This window comes from Mya arenaria, chromosome 13, assembly GCF_026914265.1.
Source record: "Mya arenaria isolate MELC-2E11 chromosome 13, ASM2691426v1".
NCBI classification, from domain to species: domain Eukaryota; kingdom Metazoa; phylum Mollusca; class Bivalvia; order Myida; family Myidae; genus Mya; species Mya arenaria.
In genome coordinates this window covers 62,696,239-62,709,547 of record NC_069134.1, presented here as the reverse complement: position 1 = coordinate 62,709,547, position 13,309 = coordinate 62,696,239, and the positions used below count along the sequence as shown (strand labels likewise).

General features: G+C 34.9%; 1 protein-coding gene across 3 annotated transcripts in view; it reads left to right on the top strand.

Annotated features, from left to right (window-relative positions):
- The window catches only part of LOC128213499 (regulator of telomere elongation helicase 1-like), a 50,014-nt gene extending 37,640 nt beyond the window's left edge, over positions 1 to 12,374 (top strand). For all 3 annotated transcript variants that reach the window (XM_052919252.1, XM_052919253.1, XM_052919254.1), the window contains exons 18-34: positions 503 to 616; positions 1,027 to 1,067; positions 1,232 to 1,317; positions 3,069 to 3,146; positions 4,416 to 4,493; positions 4,782 to 4,922; positions 5,151 to 5,266; positions 5,964 to 6,087; positions 7,744 to 7,906; positions 8,118 to 8,224; positions 8,517 to 8,549; positions 9,472 to 9,540; positions 9,732 to 9,818; positions 10,476 to 10,626; positions 10,905 to 11,080; positions 11,375 to 11,648; positions 11,975 to 12,374. In XM_052919252.1, coding sequence (XP_052775212.1) covers positions 503 to 616; positions 1,027 to 1,067; positions 1,232 to 1,317; positions 3,069 to 3,146; positions 4,416 to 4,493; positions 4,782 to 4,922; positions 5,151 to 5,266; positions 5,964 to 6,087; positions 7,744 to 7,906; positions 8,118 to 8,224; positions 8,517 to 8,549; positions 9,472 to 9,540; positions 9,732 to 9,818; positions 10,476 to 10,626; positions 10,905 to 11,080; positions 11,375 to 11,648; positions 11,975 to 12,267 — 2,131 coding nt within the window. In that variant the 3' untranslated portion in view covers positions 12,268 to 12,374. The remainder of the gene's footprint in view (positions 1 to 502; positions 617 to 1,026; positions 1,068 to 1,231; positions 1,318 to 3,068; positions 3,147 to 4,415; positions 4,494 to 4,781; positions 4,923 to 5,150; positions 5,267 to 5,963; positions 6,088 to 7,743; positions 7,907 to 8,117; positions 8,225 to 8,516; positions 8,550 to 9,471; positions 9,541 to 9,731; positions 9,819 to 10,475; positions 10,627 to 10,904; positions 11,081 to 11,374; positions 11,649 to 11,974) is intronic.
- Positions 12,375 to 13,309: the final 935 nt, after the last annotated feature.

Sequence of the window (13,309 nt, the reverse complement as noted above, 5' to 3'; positions counted from 1 at the left end):
AAAACATTAGTAGATATTAATAATGTCATACTGTAATGTGGAAAAATGAGTTGAGACTGAGATTGAGATTTGACTTAAGTATTTTCGTGATATTTGGGCCAGGTGCTTAAAAGATGTGCATAAACAATTAAAGCAGTGATTTGAAACAATTAATTATGTATAATATCATTTTATTTGTTAACATTCTGATGTGAAATTCCCATTGGCCAGTATTAATGCTGAAACATATTTCAGTATTAACCGTAAATATGCATGATATTCGTACATATGCAGAAATGAACGATTCTTTATTAATAAAAAATATATAAAAAAATGGTCATGAAATGGGAACATTTGATATTTTATATAACACAAATAGTATTTAGTTTTCATCAGTTGAAATAAGCATCCCAATGGAGGCTGTCAAAATTGTTCTTTGATTTAAGTCTGATTGCTAACATCACAAATAAAAATATGTGTTTTAACCAGATAGCTTTAATACATTTATTTATTTCCTGTACAGTCCATTCCCTGTACGCCTAGAGAATCCTCACGTGATCCAAAAACACCAGGTCTGGGTCGGCACGTTAAAGAAGGGCCCTGATGGTACGACTCTCAACTCAAACTTCGAAACCAGGTAAGTGAACTATTTATTATAAATATATACATGTCTTACTTGAAGACCATTATTTGTGCAGAGACATTGCAGAATGAAAAAGGGCGCCGATGGTGCAACGTTCATCTCAACAGATGGAAACAATTAAAGGAACAAGTAAAGGCATTTTTCCATTTTTTCCTGAATAAACTGCTTCCAGTGAGTTTGGAAAATTTGTATGTGATTCAGAAACACCACTCGCTGATGGCAGGACTTTCAACTCAAACTAGGTATCACCAATGTTTACCACAATGGCGCGCCCTTTGCACATTAATTTATAAAACCTTTGATAACAAGTTATGCTCTGATAACAAACACTTGTCCTCCTTGTATCACCTGGTAAAAGTCATTGGAAAGAAGTGCATGTATTATCAATGTCTTTCTGTTTCCAGATTTACAGTATCATACCAAGCAGCCCTGGGAAATTCTATAGGTAACATTGGGTAAAGAAAATCGACTTGAGGTGATAATTTTGCCTTTAACTATCTCCTCAATTCTAAATAAGAAATTATAAAAAAAATGAAAAGAAATCGGGACTTGATTACTCTCATTTTACAGTATGTTGGATGGATTCATATACAGTGTATGTGTTTTCAGTGAACTTTGCCAGGGAGGTGCCGAATGGACTGTTGATATTTTTTCCATCCTACCCGGTTATGGAAAAGTGTCTTGAACAGTGGAAGGTATGATGTTAATCTTTGTTTATTGATATATTCAATGTTGATAATTACATTTTATGAAGTCCTTCTATCAGATATTTTAGTTTAGCCAATTTTGAGAGGTCTCAATAGTCGCAATACCCGTATTTCGATATTCGCAAACAATTGCTTATTAATTTATTTCTGTGTTTTAAAGTCACAATGTCATTGATTTGCAAAAAATGGATCCCATAGCAAAATTAGAATTATCTTTTAAATGTCATTTCCTATTTGGACAAATGTTGTTAAGGTTGAGAGTGAACAGCACAAGTAGGGGGAAAACCATGGCTAGTTAACCAGTGTGTGCAACTCAAGGGAGTCTGGCTGTCGAAATCTTTTCTAAATATGTCTCGGGGTATCCCGACATTACTCAAATATATCTCGGACTCCACCAAATAAATGTTGTAAATGTCTCGGACTATCCAAGTTGCCTAAACAATGTATCTGACTACATGAGACGCCTCAAATATGTCTCATGTTACTTGTGACTCTAAATTTTCTTGATATTGAAAGCAATTTAGAGTGAACAGTTATGTCTTTTTCGTGTTGTGACCTTCATCCTTGCTGCGACAAATGCCTTGCAGCCACTTTGCATGGGAAGTGTATAATTGCATGCTCCAGTTGCTCAAATAACAGTGTTTTTTTCGGCCTTTTTGGGGGCCAAAATTCGGCCACATTTGGCCTGAACAAAATAAAATTGCCAATATCAAGGTAAAAAAACCCCATAAAACCCTTCTGCCTTTAATAAGAAAAACATACCAATAGAATAAACTGAGGTTTGTTTGCTCTTTTCCACGTGTTTTAATACTTAGCTGAAGGTGTTGACATTTGGGAACATTCACATACAATATAAGGCTGTTGCTTTTACAAATTATATCATTCTTGAAAGGTTAATGTGTACGATACACCATCAGAAAGAATGCTTACGATTTGTCATTCACCGACCTTTTTGTGATATTACTTGTGCTAGTCTTACTTTTCATGTCGATTATGTCTAATTAATTTACACACATGATTTGCCAATTTCACGATTCAAAAATAAATCATCAAAACAAATATGGTGGCTGCCGATTTTAGCTCCGATGTTGATTTCTTCCTCTGTGTCCTATCTTTGATATTGAGGGTTTTTCACCAATTTCTTTGCCCCCGTCCTATCTATGCTAGTGTCTTATACACAGTGTAATATGGTATTCTTTTTAGGAGGAGAAGGAGGAGCATTGACCCATAAACATTTAGCAAAAGTAGCAATAAAGTGCCATTCATGAATATGTCAATAGGTTTGTGGGATTAAAGCTTTGTACAGGATTTGAATATTATCTGAATAATGTTAAAGTATTTTTTCCTTTTAACAAAATGACGCTGTTTTCCCCTATCAAAAGGCGCCGGCACCATCCATTCCCTTAAAGTGGAAAAACACCAAGTTTATGTTGCTTATTTTTGTAGATCGGTATGCTTCAGCTCCCACTGCATTTGGTGCATACAAGTATGAATTCAATGATTTATGGAATTCAAGAAATTTTACAAGAAAAAATAATTTGTGAAAGTTGAATAATAGAATGACATACATCCTGTTCAGATGTCATGTGCGTGCTCACCTATTAAACTGAATAAATTTAGTTAGGGAGCCATTTTGTTACCGGATTTGGAATATAAGGAGAGTAAATGAAGACCTTCTTCAAATGATGTCTGAATCCTTCGGATGAAGGTATCAATTCTCCAATTTGCTTGTTTTTCAGGAATCCAACATTTGGTCAAGAATTGAGCAGTATAAGCAGATCTTTGTGGAGTCCAGAGCAAAGGGGGTTTTGAATGATGTAAGTTTAAATGAGTTTTTAGAATAAAGACGTAACGCTTGTTACGTGAAAATTTTCAACACTAGGAAACATATAAGCTTTAAAAGTTATTTATTCTACAAACACTGTTGGTTTCCATGTATCATCTCAACTTAATGTGCCAGACAGACTTGCCTTCGTCTGTTTTTAGCTCGACTATTCGAAGAATAGGTGGGCTATACTATTTGCCTCGGCATCGGCGTTCGGTTAAAGTTTAAGGGGAAGTTGGGATTTTCACTTATAAGTCCAATACCCTTCATTCAATTGACTTAATACTTCACACAGTTGTTCAGGGCCATCACATGATGAGGTTAGATAACTCCATATTATTCTTTACACAGATTATGGCCCCTGATTGACTATGGAACTTAGGTTAAAGTTTTAGGGCAGGTTGGGATATTTATAAATAACTTTTATACCCTTTGTTCAATTGACTTAATACTCCACACAGTTGTTCAGGACCATCACACAATGAGGTAACATAACTCCATATTATCCTTAATACAAGTTATGGCCCCTGATTGACTTAGGTTAAAGTTTTAGGCAAGTAAAAGTTAATGGCAAGTTGGGATTTTAATAAAAAAACTTCTATACCTTTCATTCAGTGCACTTAATAAAATTCAAAATTATTAACGACCATCTTAAAAAGAAACATAACTCCCATTTTAACCCTAAATACAAATTATGGCCCTTGATTTTTTTGATTTTTTTTGAAAGGCATATTTGTATATTCTTAACCACATTTTCATAATGGGAAATCAAGTTATATGAATGACTTGTGTCATTGTTTGGGCGGGCTGGTGGGAGGGCAGCATCAAAGTCACCTTATGTATGGAATAATTTTAGTTAGGTTTGACATAAAGAGACCAAACTTGGTAATATTACATCATTATTGTATTCGCTTCTAAGTCAAAGCGGCATAGTCGAGCGCGCTGTCCTACCACATGCTCTTGTTTTAATTATTATAATGGCCTTAGAGTCTTTATCGTTGTGAAAAAAGTTGGCCTTAGCCATAACACATTAACGGTAGTTATTCACATTCAAACTATTCATATTGCGAAAGACAATACAAGGTATACATATTTGTTGTAGGAACAATAGCTATTTCCCTTTTAGATAAATACACCTCTTAACAAGAGGAGAATTGGTGTCTGATAGCGGCACTCGTGTTTGATATTTGAAAATCAGGAAAGGATAATTCATGTGTATTGTGCTTTTTGAAAATGTTTAAGTTCTAAACTATTTTTTCAGCTGATGAATGACTTCTACAGTAAAATCAACGATCCTTCGTTAAATGGGGCCATATTTATCGCTGTTTGCAGAGGGAAGGTAAGAGGACATCAGTCTCAATAGATGTAGCAAATCATCTGCTCAAAATTCCTTCTTTTGTCTTTAAAACCAAGGAATTTTTGTATATTTGTTTTAAATTACCCCCGGTATACAGTATCCGTACGCTGCAAGTGCTAATTTTTGGGCCACAAAAGTTGTCAAATGCCCAGTTTCTGTACTGTTCATTTAATTTTTTGTTGAATATCTGCTATTGTTATTCAAGTGATCATAAGAAAAGTCATACTTGTCAAGAATTCAGATTATTTCTATTGTTTTCTGTTACATCAGGTGAGTGAAGGTCTGGATTTCTCTGACACAAATGGTCGGGCGGTGGTGATTACCGGGCTACCCTATCCCCCGTACATGGACCCCAAGGTTGTACTGAAGATGCAGTACCTTGATGAAATGAAGGGGAAACAGGGATTCCAGGTAGATTCATATTATTTTGAAACGAGAGGTCATTGACATATATTATTTCGGTACTTATTGGTGTGCATTTTATGGTATTGCTCAATTTATTCAATTGATCTATAATAAATTCTTATGTTCTATTATTTCACTACCCGAATTATTGTTATTTAGTCCATGCTTTGTGTTCTGTTGTGTCAGGAAGTACTTTAAAACTACTTCTTTAAAAGAATTATATTGCTTCACCAGAGTCTGAGCGGAAAGGAATGGTACCGTCAGCAGGCTTCTCGGGCCGTTAACCAAGCCATTGGCCGCGTGATCCGACATAAAGACGACTTCGGAGCCATTATACTCTGTGACACAAGGTGAAGAAAGCGTAATGATTGGTTTAGCAAGTGTCACTTGAAACAACTGGATGGAATTGATTGAAACTTTATACACTTGTTAAGCACAATGAGTGAAAGTGCAGTGTACAAAAACCATAACCCCATCGACAGCATTGTCTATTTCTAAATAATTCACTGCCATTTCCTATTAGGGTGGGTTATAACATTCAGTGATAACTCTAGTTTGATCAAATAACCAAAAAAGAGTTGATTAGGAAATCAGTCGTGAAGGGCCATTAATCAGAAGATGACTTCGAGGTCATTATGCTCTGTGATACAAGGCAGGTGAGGTAATATTTGTTGTTGTTTGAGCAAATTAATACCTAGAGTGTTAAAAAGGAAATCAGTCATGGAGGGCCATCAATCAAGAGATGACTTCATAGCGTTTATGCTCTGTGATACCAGATGAGGTAAACTTCATGATTGTTTGAGCACATTAATACCTACATGTAGGGTATTGATAAGGAAAGCAGTCATGTAAGGCCATCAATCAGGAGATGACGACATTGGAGCGATTATGCTCTGTGATACCAGTTTAGGGAGTTTTTTTTTGTATGGAAACATGTTTATGTACAGGTGTGCTATTTCAATGGGTATGAAGCACTCCAGTTAGCAGTATTTTAAGGGTTTGCATTAATAATCAATTAACATTTATTTTTTATCTCATTTATTGAAGGTTTTCTAACAACGATTCCATCAAGCAGTTACCAGTCTGGGTACGACCCCGTTGTAACAAGTACGAGGCATTCGGCTTAGCAGTTAGGGATCTCATGGTGTTCTTCAAACATGCTGAGAAACTGGTACAAATTTCAAATTGATTATATGCAGATTAACTTGACGTTCTAAATCTTATATTTTCGTTCAAAATGTTGAAATATCATAGCATGTAATAGCCCTGTTGTTGGCTACGCCATAGCCATTGGAGATTGTGCACATCCTTATGTTAATTGCCTTACTTGACAAAACTTAAAAAGATGCGATATAAATGTTAACAAAGAATATGTGCACATGTGTAGCAAGTTCCAAGTTACTGTGAAATCATTTATATTCGTTGGCATGAAATTTCGTGGTTTGCCGAAAAATAACAATTTCGTGGGTACTTGAATTCGTGGTTTTTCATTTTTGAAAAAAAAATAATCGAAACTGCGATCGTCCTAGATCGACTTCATGACCTCCACGCGCTGACCTGTGGTTTCTTTCTTCTACGTCACTCGGTTCATGACACTCGCTAAAGTGGTACGACATGCCAATTAGTGCATATATCCATGTCAATTATCGATTTAATTGGAAATTAAGGTCATAAAAGAAGATGTACCCTGATCCTAAATACAGAAAGGCGAAGCCATTGAATGCCAATTAAGAATTTTACAAAATGTGAAAACACCGAAAAGGTGCGTTTATTTCAGTAAACAATCCCTAAAGAAAGCTCATGTTTACAAATTTAATCACTTTTGAATATCATCGCATTTCAATATTTATTCACACGTAGTGTTTAATAAGTATATTGAACGCGTTGTTTTGTACATTGTCACGATGGGTGCTCAGTAACATCTTGTAAACCTGGAGATTTTCATGAATAGCACATCTTTAAAATGATTTCGTTTATTTTTTGTTAAAGGGAGATTTAATAGATTAACAAAACAATGATAGTAAGATATACAGTGAGATGGATATTTACGATGTATACTGCGGCCTCTCTAATGAATAAACTAGAGTATGTACATAACATGGCCATTGAAAAAGTGAGTAAAGGGTGTATATTTCGTTGGATCTTGAATTCGTGGATCAACCAACACACGAAAACCACGAACATTAATGCCCCACAAACATTAATGATTTCACAGTACTTTCTTGGCTACCTCTTTGTAACTGGAGGACAAGAGGCGACTGGTAGCATCCACTTGCGGTTAGGTAAAAGTTAGTTTTGTCAGGTGCATGGGAAAACAATCGGGCGATAATTGCAAGGTGTCAGGAGATATGCTTACTTTGTTCACATTCAAACGATAACAATACTACTGTATAGTCCTCTCATGGTCTATATCATGATTTAGCTAATCAGCCGAGCGACATTGTTTACTTGAAGTGCATAGGTAATCAAAGAATTGTGGAAGGCTTGGGATTTATGTTTAAACTTTTTGCTACTGAGCTTGTTTCTGTAGTTTTTCACATAAGTATTGATGTCATTATCAGCGTCGTCCTCATGCAAGAATGTTTTACCTTGGCAATAACTAAAAAAGGTTAAGGAAATTAAATCAAACTTGGTATACATCTTGCCATAGACAATAAACATAGGTTAAGCAAAGCCCATAACACTGACTTTATATATGTGTACGTACGTTGAGCAAATTTCATAACACTGACTTTAATGTATGTGTCAAAATATACCCCTTGTTTGACTAAAATCATACAAACAGATGAGCATTGGCGTTCAATCCATGGCACTTTTGTATATATAGATGCCCACCCCAGGAGCAAACAAGAAACAGTCCAGATCATCCTCTACAGGGGGCGGGGCTTACTTCTTGCCCACAGCAACGAGGACAGGATCCGGCGAGGGACCCAGTTCTGCCCATCCAGCACATTTTGTACAGCAGCATGTCCCAAGCCTTAAGCACAGAGGTGAGTTCATTACTTTTTAAACCTTTGGGAAATAACTAGTCATAACTGATCATTATGTACCGTACCTGAAAACAACATCTTATCCACTTGAAATTCGTGCAGATAATCAAATAATAATCATGATTCAATGTTTTTAATGTACTAAAAAGAATTAAAACAAAAACGCTTAAATGCTCTGAATGTTAAATGAAGATACGGTCTCTTTTTTCAGAAAATGTTGTTACAAATGAGAAGTTACAACAGCATTACAGTGGTGGTTCCATGGAAACGTCGTCAAGATCACAGAAAAGCTTGTTTTCTGCTCTTGATCAGACAGAGGTAATTATTACACTTCAGATTTCATTACATGAAATCAAGGAATCCTTAGGATTGACTGGTCACGGATAAGGATAATTAACTTTTAGAATTTTAACTGAAACAAATATAGGGTTATGTATTCAAATCAAAGGCAATAACTCTACAGTTTACTAAAATATTGAAAACAAAACATGTAAATAGAAATAAATAGTAAATTCCAAAATATTAGTAAATTTGGAAGTGTGTTTCATATAACAAACATGTACATGAAAATGAACTATCTTAGCAACGGTTTTGATATTAAATATTTCAGAAATTCCAGGAGCCGGCTTTCTCTCCAGCACAGGTACATGTTCATTCACAGGTATGGTTTATGTTCTGGGGCCATATTCAGTAAGCAACTTAGATTCAACTAAAATTTAAGATTAGAAACTAAGAGTTTTGATTGGCCTGTATATTTAGCTGACCAATAGGCTGAATGGAATCACTGAAGTATGACTAAGAATAAGAATAATATCAATATTGAATACTGGCCCAGAACAGATTGGTATCTGTGTATATATTTAGCTTTTATTGCACTGATGTCAAATTTTTGTTTATACATGTAGCTTGTTTTGCAATGATGTCAAATATGTGTGTAAACATAATGCTTGGTCTGTCAAAAGTCTGTGTATACATGTATATCGTTTTGCAATGACGTCAAATATCTTTATAAACAAATAGTTTGGGATGCCAACCAAAATTCCTAGTATGCATGTAGTTTTTATTTGCAATGATGTTAAATATTTGTGTAAACATAAATCTTATGATGCCAGATTTCTATGTATACATGAAACTTGTTTTGGAAAGATGTCAAATATCTGTGAATACTTAAAGTTTGTGTTGCACTGACTAGTGCTTCTTGGTAATTTGATCGATTGCCCTACTGTGTTCATACAGCATAAACGCAAGTGAAATGTGATCAATCTTAGATTTACATTTAAATAAATATTCATTATGATTAGATGATAAGCAATATCGTCTGCAATTGAGTATTTGTTCTTGAAGAATTGAAACCGACAACATGCGTTTATATAAAGAACATATTATTTTTCTAACGTTTTATTTCATTGGTTAAATGCCGTCGAGCATATCCAATCAGAGCGCAATATTAAAATAAACAATGACGCCATAACTCCTCGTGTTTTATCTATACAAAGGACAAGGCAAATATAAATATATACACATAAAGTAATTTGATATGTTTCTGAACAAGTGGTATGCTTCAGTTGCAGACAGATCAAACAGCTGGAATTGATTTCAGAAAACCAGGTACAAAAAGGAAGATAATTATCAAAGTGAGTATGCGGGTACCTTGTCCATTAAATTGGTTTTAAAAGTATGTCAGAAACAAATGCATGTTTTTATATACACAATATGGTCTGTTTCACTTTAGAAAGACCAATTTCTTAGATAAATGTACATACATTTGTTATGAAACAAATGAATATACATATATATATGCATACAAAATTTCGTGCGATTTCAGAAGCGCGATGGTGATGTCACTGAGAAAGAAACCAAGGCTGCGGTTTCATCAAAACAGCTCAATACAGCAGAAAACTATATTTCAGAGGTGATTGGTTAACTACTCACAATTAGTAATATCATGTTTAGAAATTGGCAAGTCTTAAAAAATACAATTAAATATTAAGATTTCTTGTAATCTGCCTTTTGATTGTGTTGAAGAAAGTAAAAATATTGCAGCTGTAACAGATGTGGAAACTGTTGTCATAATGATTTACATCTTAGCAATATTGTAATTATTTCAGGAATGTATGAAACCATTTGGTCAGTGTACTGACCAAACATTTTCATACACTTCTGAACTGCAGTTCTTATATTGGATATAATTACGCAATATTTCCGTCCGTCCATGACAGAACTGAAGTAGTCATACTAAGGTTTATATATATATATATCATAGGTGAATGCATGCCAAGCCGAGCACTAGCAATTCTCTAGTGCCGTTGTGCAATATAAAATGTATGAGTTTGAAGCATGAAACAATGTGATGTCGTCTTACTTACACAACATACATGTATAATTATTTCAGATCAAGGTGCCTTGATAAGGAAATCGTAAGCTACAAACAATGTCCCGACACTTGTCCTATGCATATGTATGAGGACAATGACGCTATGACCTTGAACCTGTGTGCAAAGTTGTTACTAAGCCATGACTTTAAAGCAAGGTTCAGACCCATTTTAATATGATTGCATACTTTATTCAGGTAAAGGCAAGTCTTGGAAAGGAATCCAGTGGGTACAAGCAATTTTCCTCTGCTCTCGTGCAATATAAGAAGTCTGAGGACATTGAATCCGTGTGCAATGTCATTACGGAAGTTTTTGTGAGACAGGGACATTTTCCACAACTGTTTGCTAGTAAGAAAATGGAGTTTTTTGATAATAGTGTTTAAATATAAGGCTCCTCAATTTGTTTTTGATATGGTTTAATTGATACCCATCTATTTTAGCATAATAGTTGGGTCAGTTCATGGGTAGAAATTTGTGCTGGTGTACACCGAGTGGCAATGAGGAAATAACACATGTTGGGATCGAGCATAAACACACATTAAACACATATTAACATGTATCGTTATTAAAATTTCGGGTTACCATCTTGGCGCCTCCCACCTTAGGTTAGCTTTTTTGTGTTTCAGAGTTTTACAGGTTTGTCCGGCCCAAGCATAAAGAGCGATTCAGTGAACTATGTCAGCAGATAACAGGCTTATCAACAGGGTACAAGACGGAGGATTCGGTCAGCCGTAAACGTCTTCAGGAGACGGAGTTGGGGAGTGGGGCGTTCAAGAAGCAGAAAACTGACTCCGATGATATGGTTGTGTATCGTTTAATCATTCTCAACTATTCCGTTTTTAGCACGTAGAAAGTCACATGCAATGATCAATTACATTGTTAAAACCTGTATTGGTTCTGGAGTCAGATTTTTGTATAGGACATTATGTAAGTGTTACTAACTTCATAACTATGTTGTACAGGGTTTCTTATAGATCAAGAAAAGAAGCTCCTAAATTTTAATGAGATATCCTGGATATTTTTGATGGACTTTGGGTATTCTTTTTTGAATTTTTGAATTAAAAGTTGTAATGATTAAATGTTGTTTTTTTTTCAGAAAAACAGCAAAGAAGGTGCGAAAACAGTCAGTTTAGAGAAAACAAATCATGTTAAGTCATCCTCGTCATATGACAAAGAGAATGGTGGGACTGTTAAAGCCTCTGCAAGTTCGGACAAATCAGGGTGTTTAAGTAAAGTGAGCACACAAACAACCATTAACACATCGAAAAGTACAGGGAAACCAGGGAGTACCAGTAAAACAGTACCCTGTATACGTGCCTCACTTCTACCGGCTATGGAGGCACAGGAACCTTCTAATGCTCCCGTATCAGGTATTTAAGATTTAATTGTATGATAAATTGAGGTTTGGGGTTACATTTGAATAGAGATAGGTCAAGATTTGTTCGAAGTTAAAGCAGGAGACAATAATCCTGCCACGCTTGTTCTTAGTAAAAGAAGGATTAATCTCCCATATAGGGTTGAATTATGTTCGTCTTTTACTTATTTATTCCTTTATTGCTCTTTGGCAATATTTCTGAAATACAAGACAAGGAATATTTAGATTAACAGAGATTTCCAGTATGCATTGTATGACTACAGAATTAATGCATGTACTTGTTATGACAGATGAGAGATACTTACGAATCAGCTGTTACAGGTTATACATGTTGCAAATGCAGTCAGATGGCTAAAGTACCATTTCGTGCTATGTGTGACCACATCTGTTGTATGGCTTGCTGGCGAGACGTGTTTCTGGGGACCAAACTCTGCCCGTCTTGTCAGAGCGGTGTAAGACGAAGGCATCTTGTACAGCTAATATTTCCTGCAGATCAATCACAGGCAGTGGATGGAGATGCAATTGATGGGAGTACAAACACTGATGGGAAACATGAGGGTAAAGTTCGAAACACCACAGGGAAACAAACATTCCCGACTGGAAGTGACAGATGATAAAATATTGAATTTATTTTCAAGTGATTTCGTTAATGTATGCATGTTTTGATAAATAATTTAAAGTGATAATTTTGTAAAGGAAACGAATAAAAGAATGAAACTGATCATTTTATGTTTTGTTTTGTTTTTAAATTCATAAAATCAGGAACTCCGGACCTTTTGTTACATGCAACCAGTTCATTTGGCCTCATGTTTTGTTTAGAATAGCTTACACATTTAAATGAATTTATTGGTTGATAAAGGGAATCGATCCAAATTTTGGCTCTCTTTAACCAATCCAAAGAGTTAGCCAGTTAAATACAACTGGCTGCCCACTCTTGTGGTAAAGAAGATTCCGGAATCATGTGTCAAAAAGAAAACTGGATTAAGTTCTAATATGTCCGGTCAAAAAGTAGGTCCCTTCATATATGTTAAATATTAGACTGAACCTTGTTAACATTTTTACCCACTCCTTCAAGTTATTGGTCAAAATGTGTTCATTACCTTGTTTATATGACCAACAATTGCAATTGCATAGCATGGTCTATATGGTGAATAAAATTAATAAAAATTAATAATTTGTTTATGGAAAATACTATCATCTAAAGCTATTATAACTAATAAGTTTATATTTAAAAGTAATAGATACAGTACGAGTTTTTCTTCTAACGTAAGAGGACACGTTTGAAGAAAAAAACCGTATAACTCTATTTGACTTGTACAACGATTAGTGTATTGCATATATTAGTGAGCATAAACATGCATTATTAAATAAATAAATACAGGTTTATAAATAGATTCATAGACATATTTTTCCGAAAGATAAACATTAGATTATTATCATGGCCTTTCTTAACACAATGTATTGGCTAGTGAAATTACTCAGAATTCTCGTGCACGGTCCGCTTACAACTGTAAGAAGACAGCTCTGCTGGGGGAATATTCGTATAATCACGGACAGAAACATTTAGATTTTATAGTGCTATAATATTTTTTTGCATAAGTAACATCGTCCAAAAGAAAATAAGTAACTATAATAGTCAATTGTTACTCATTCAAT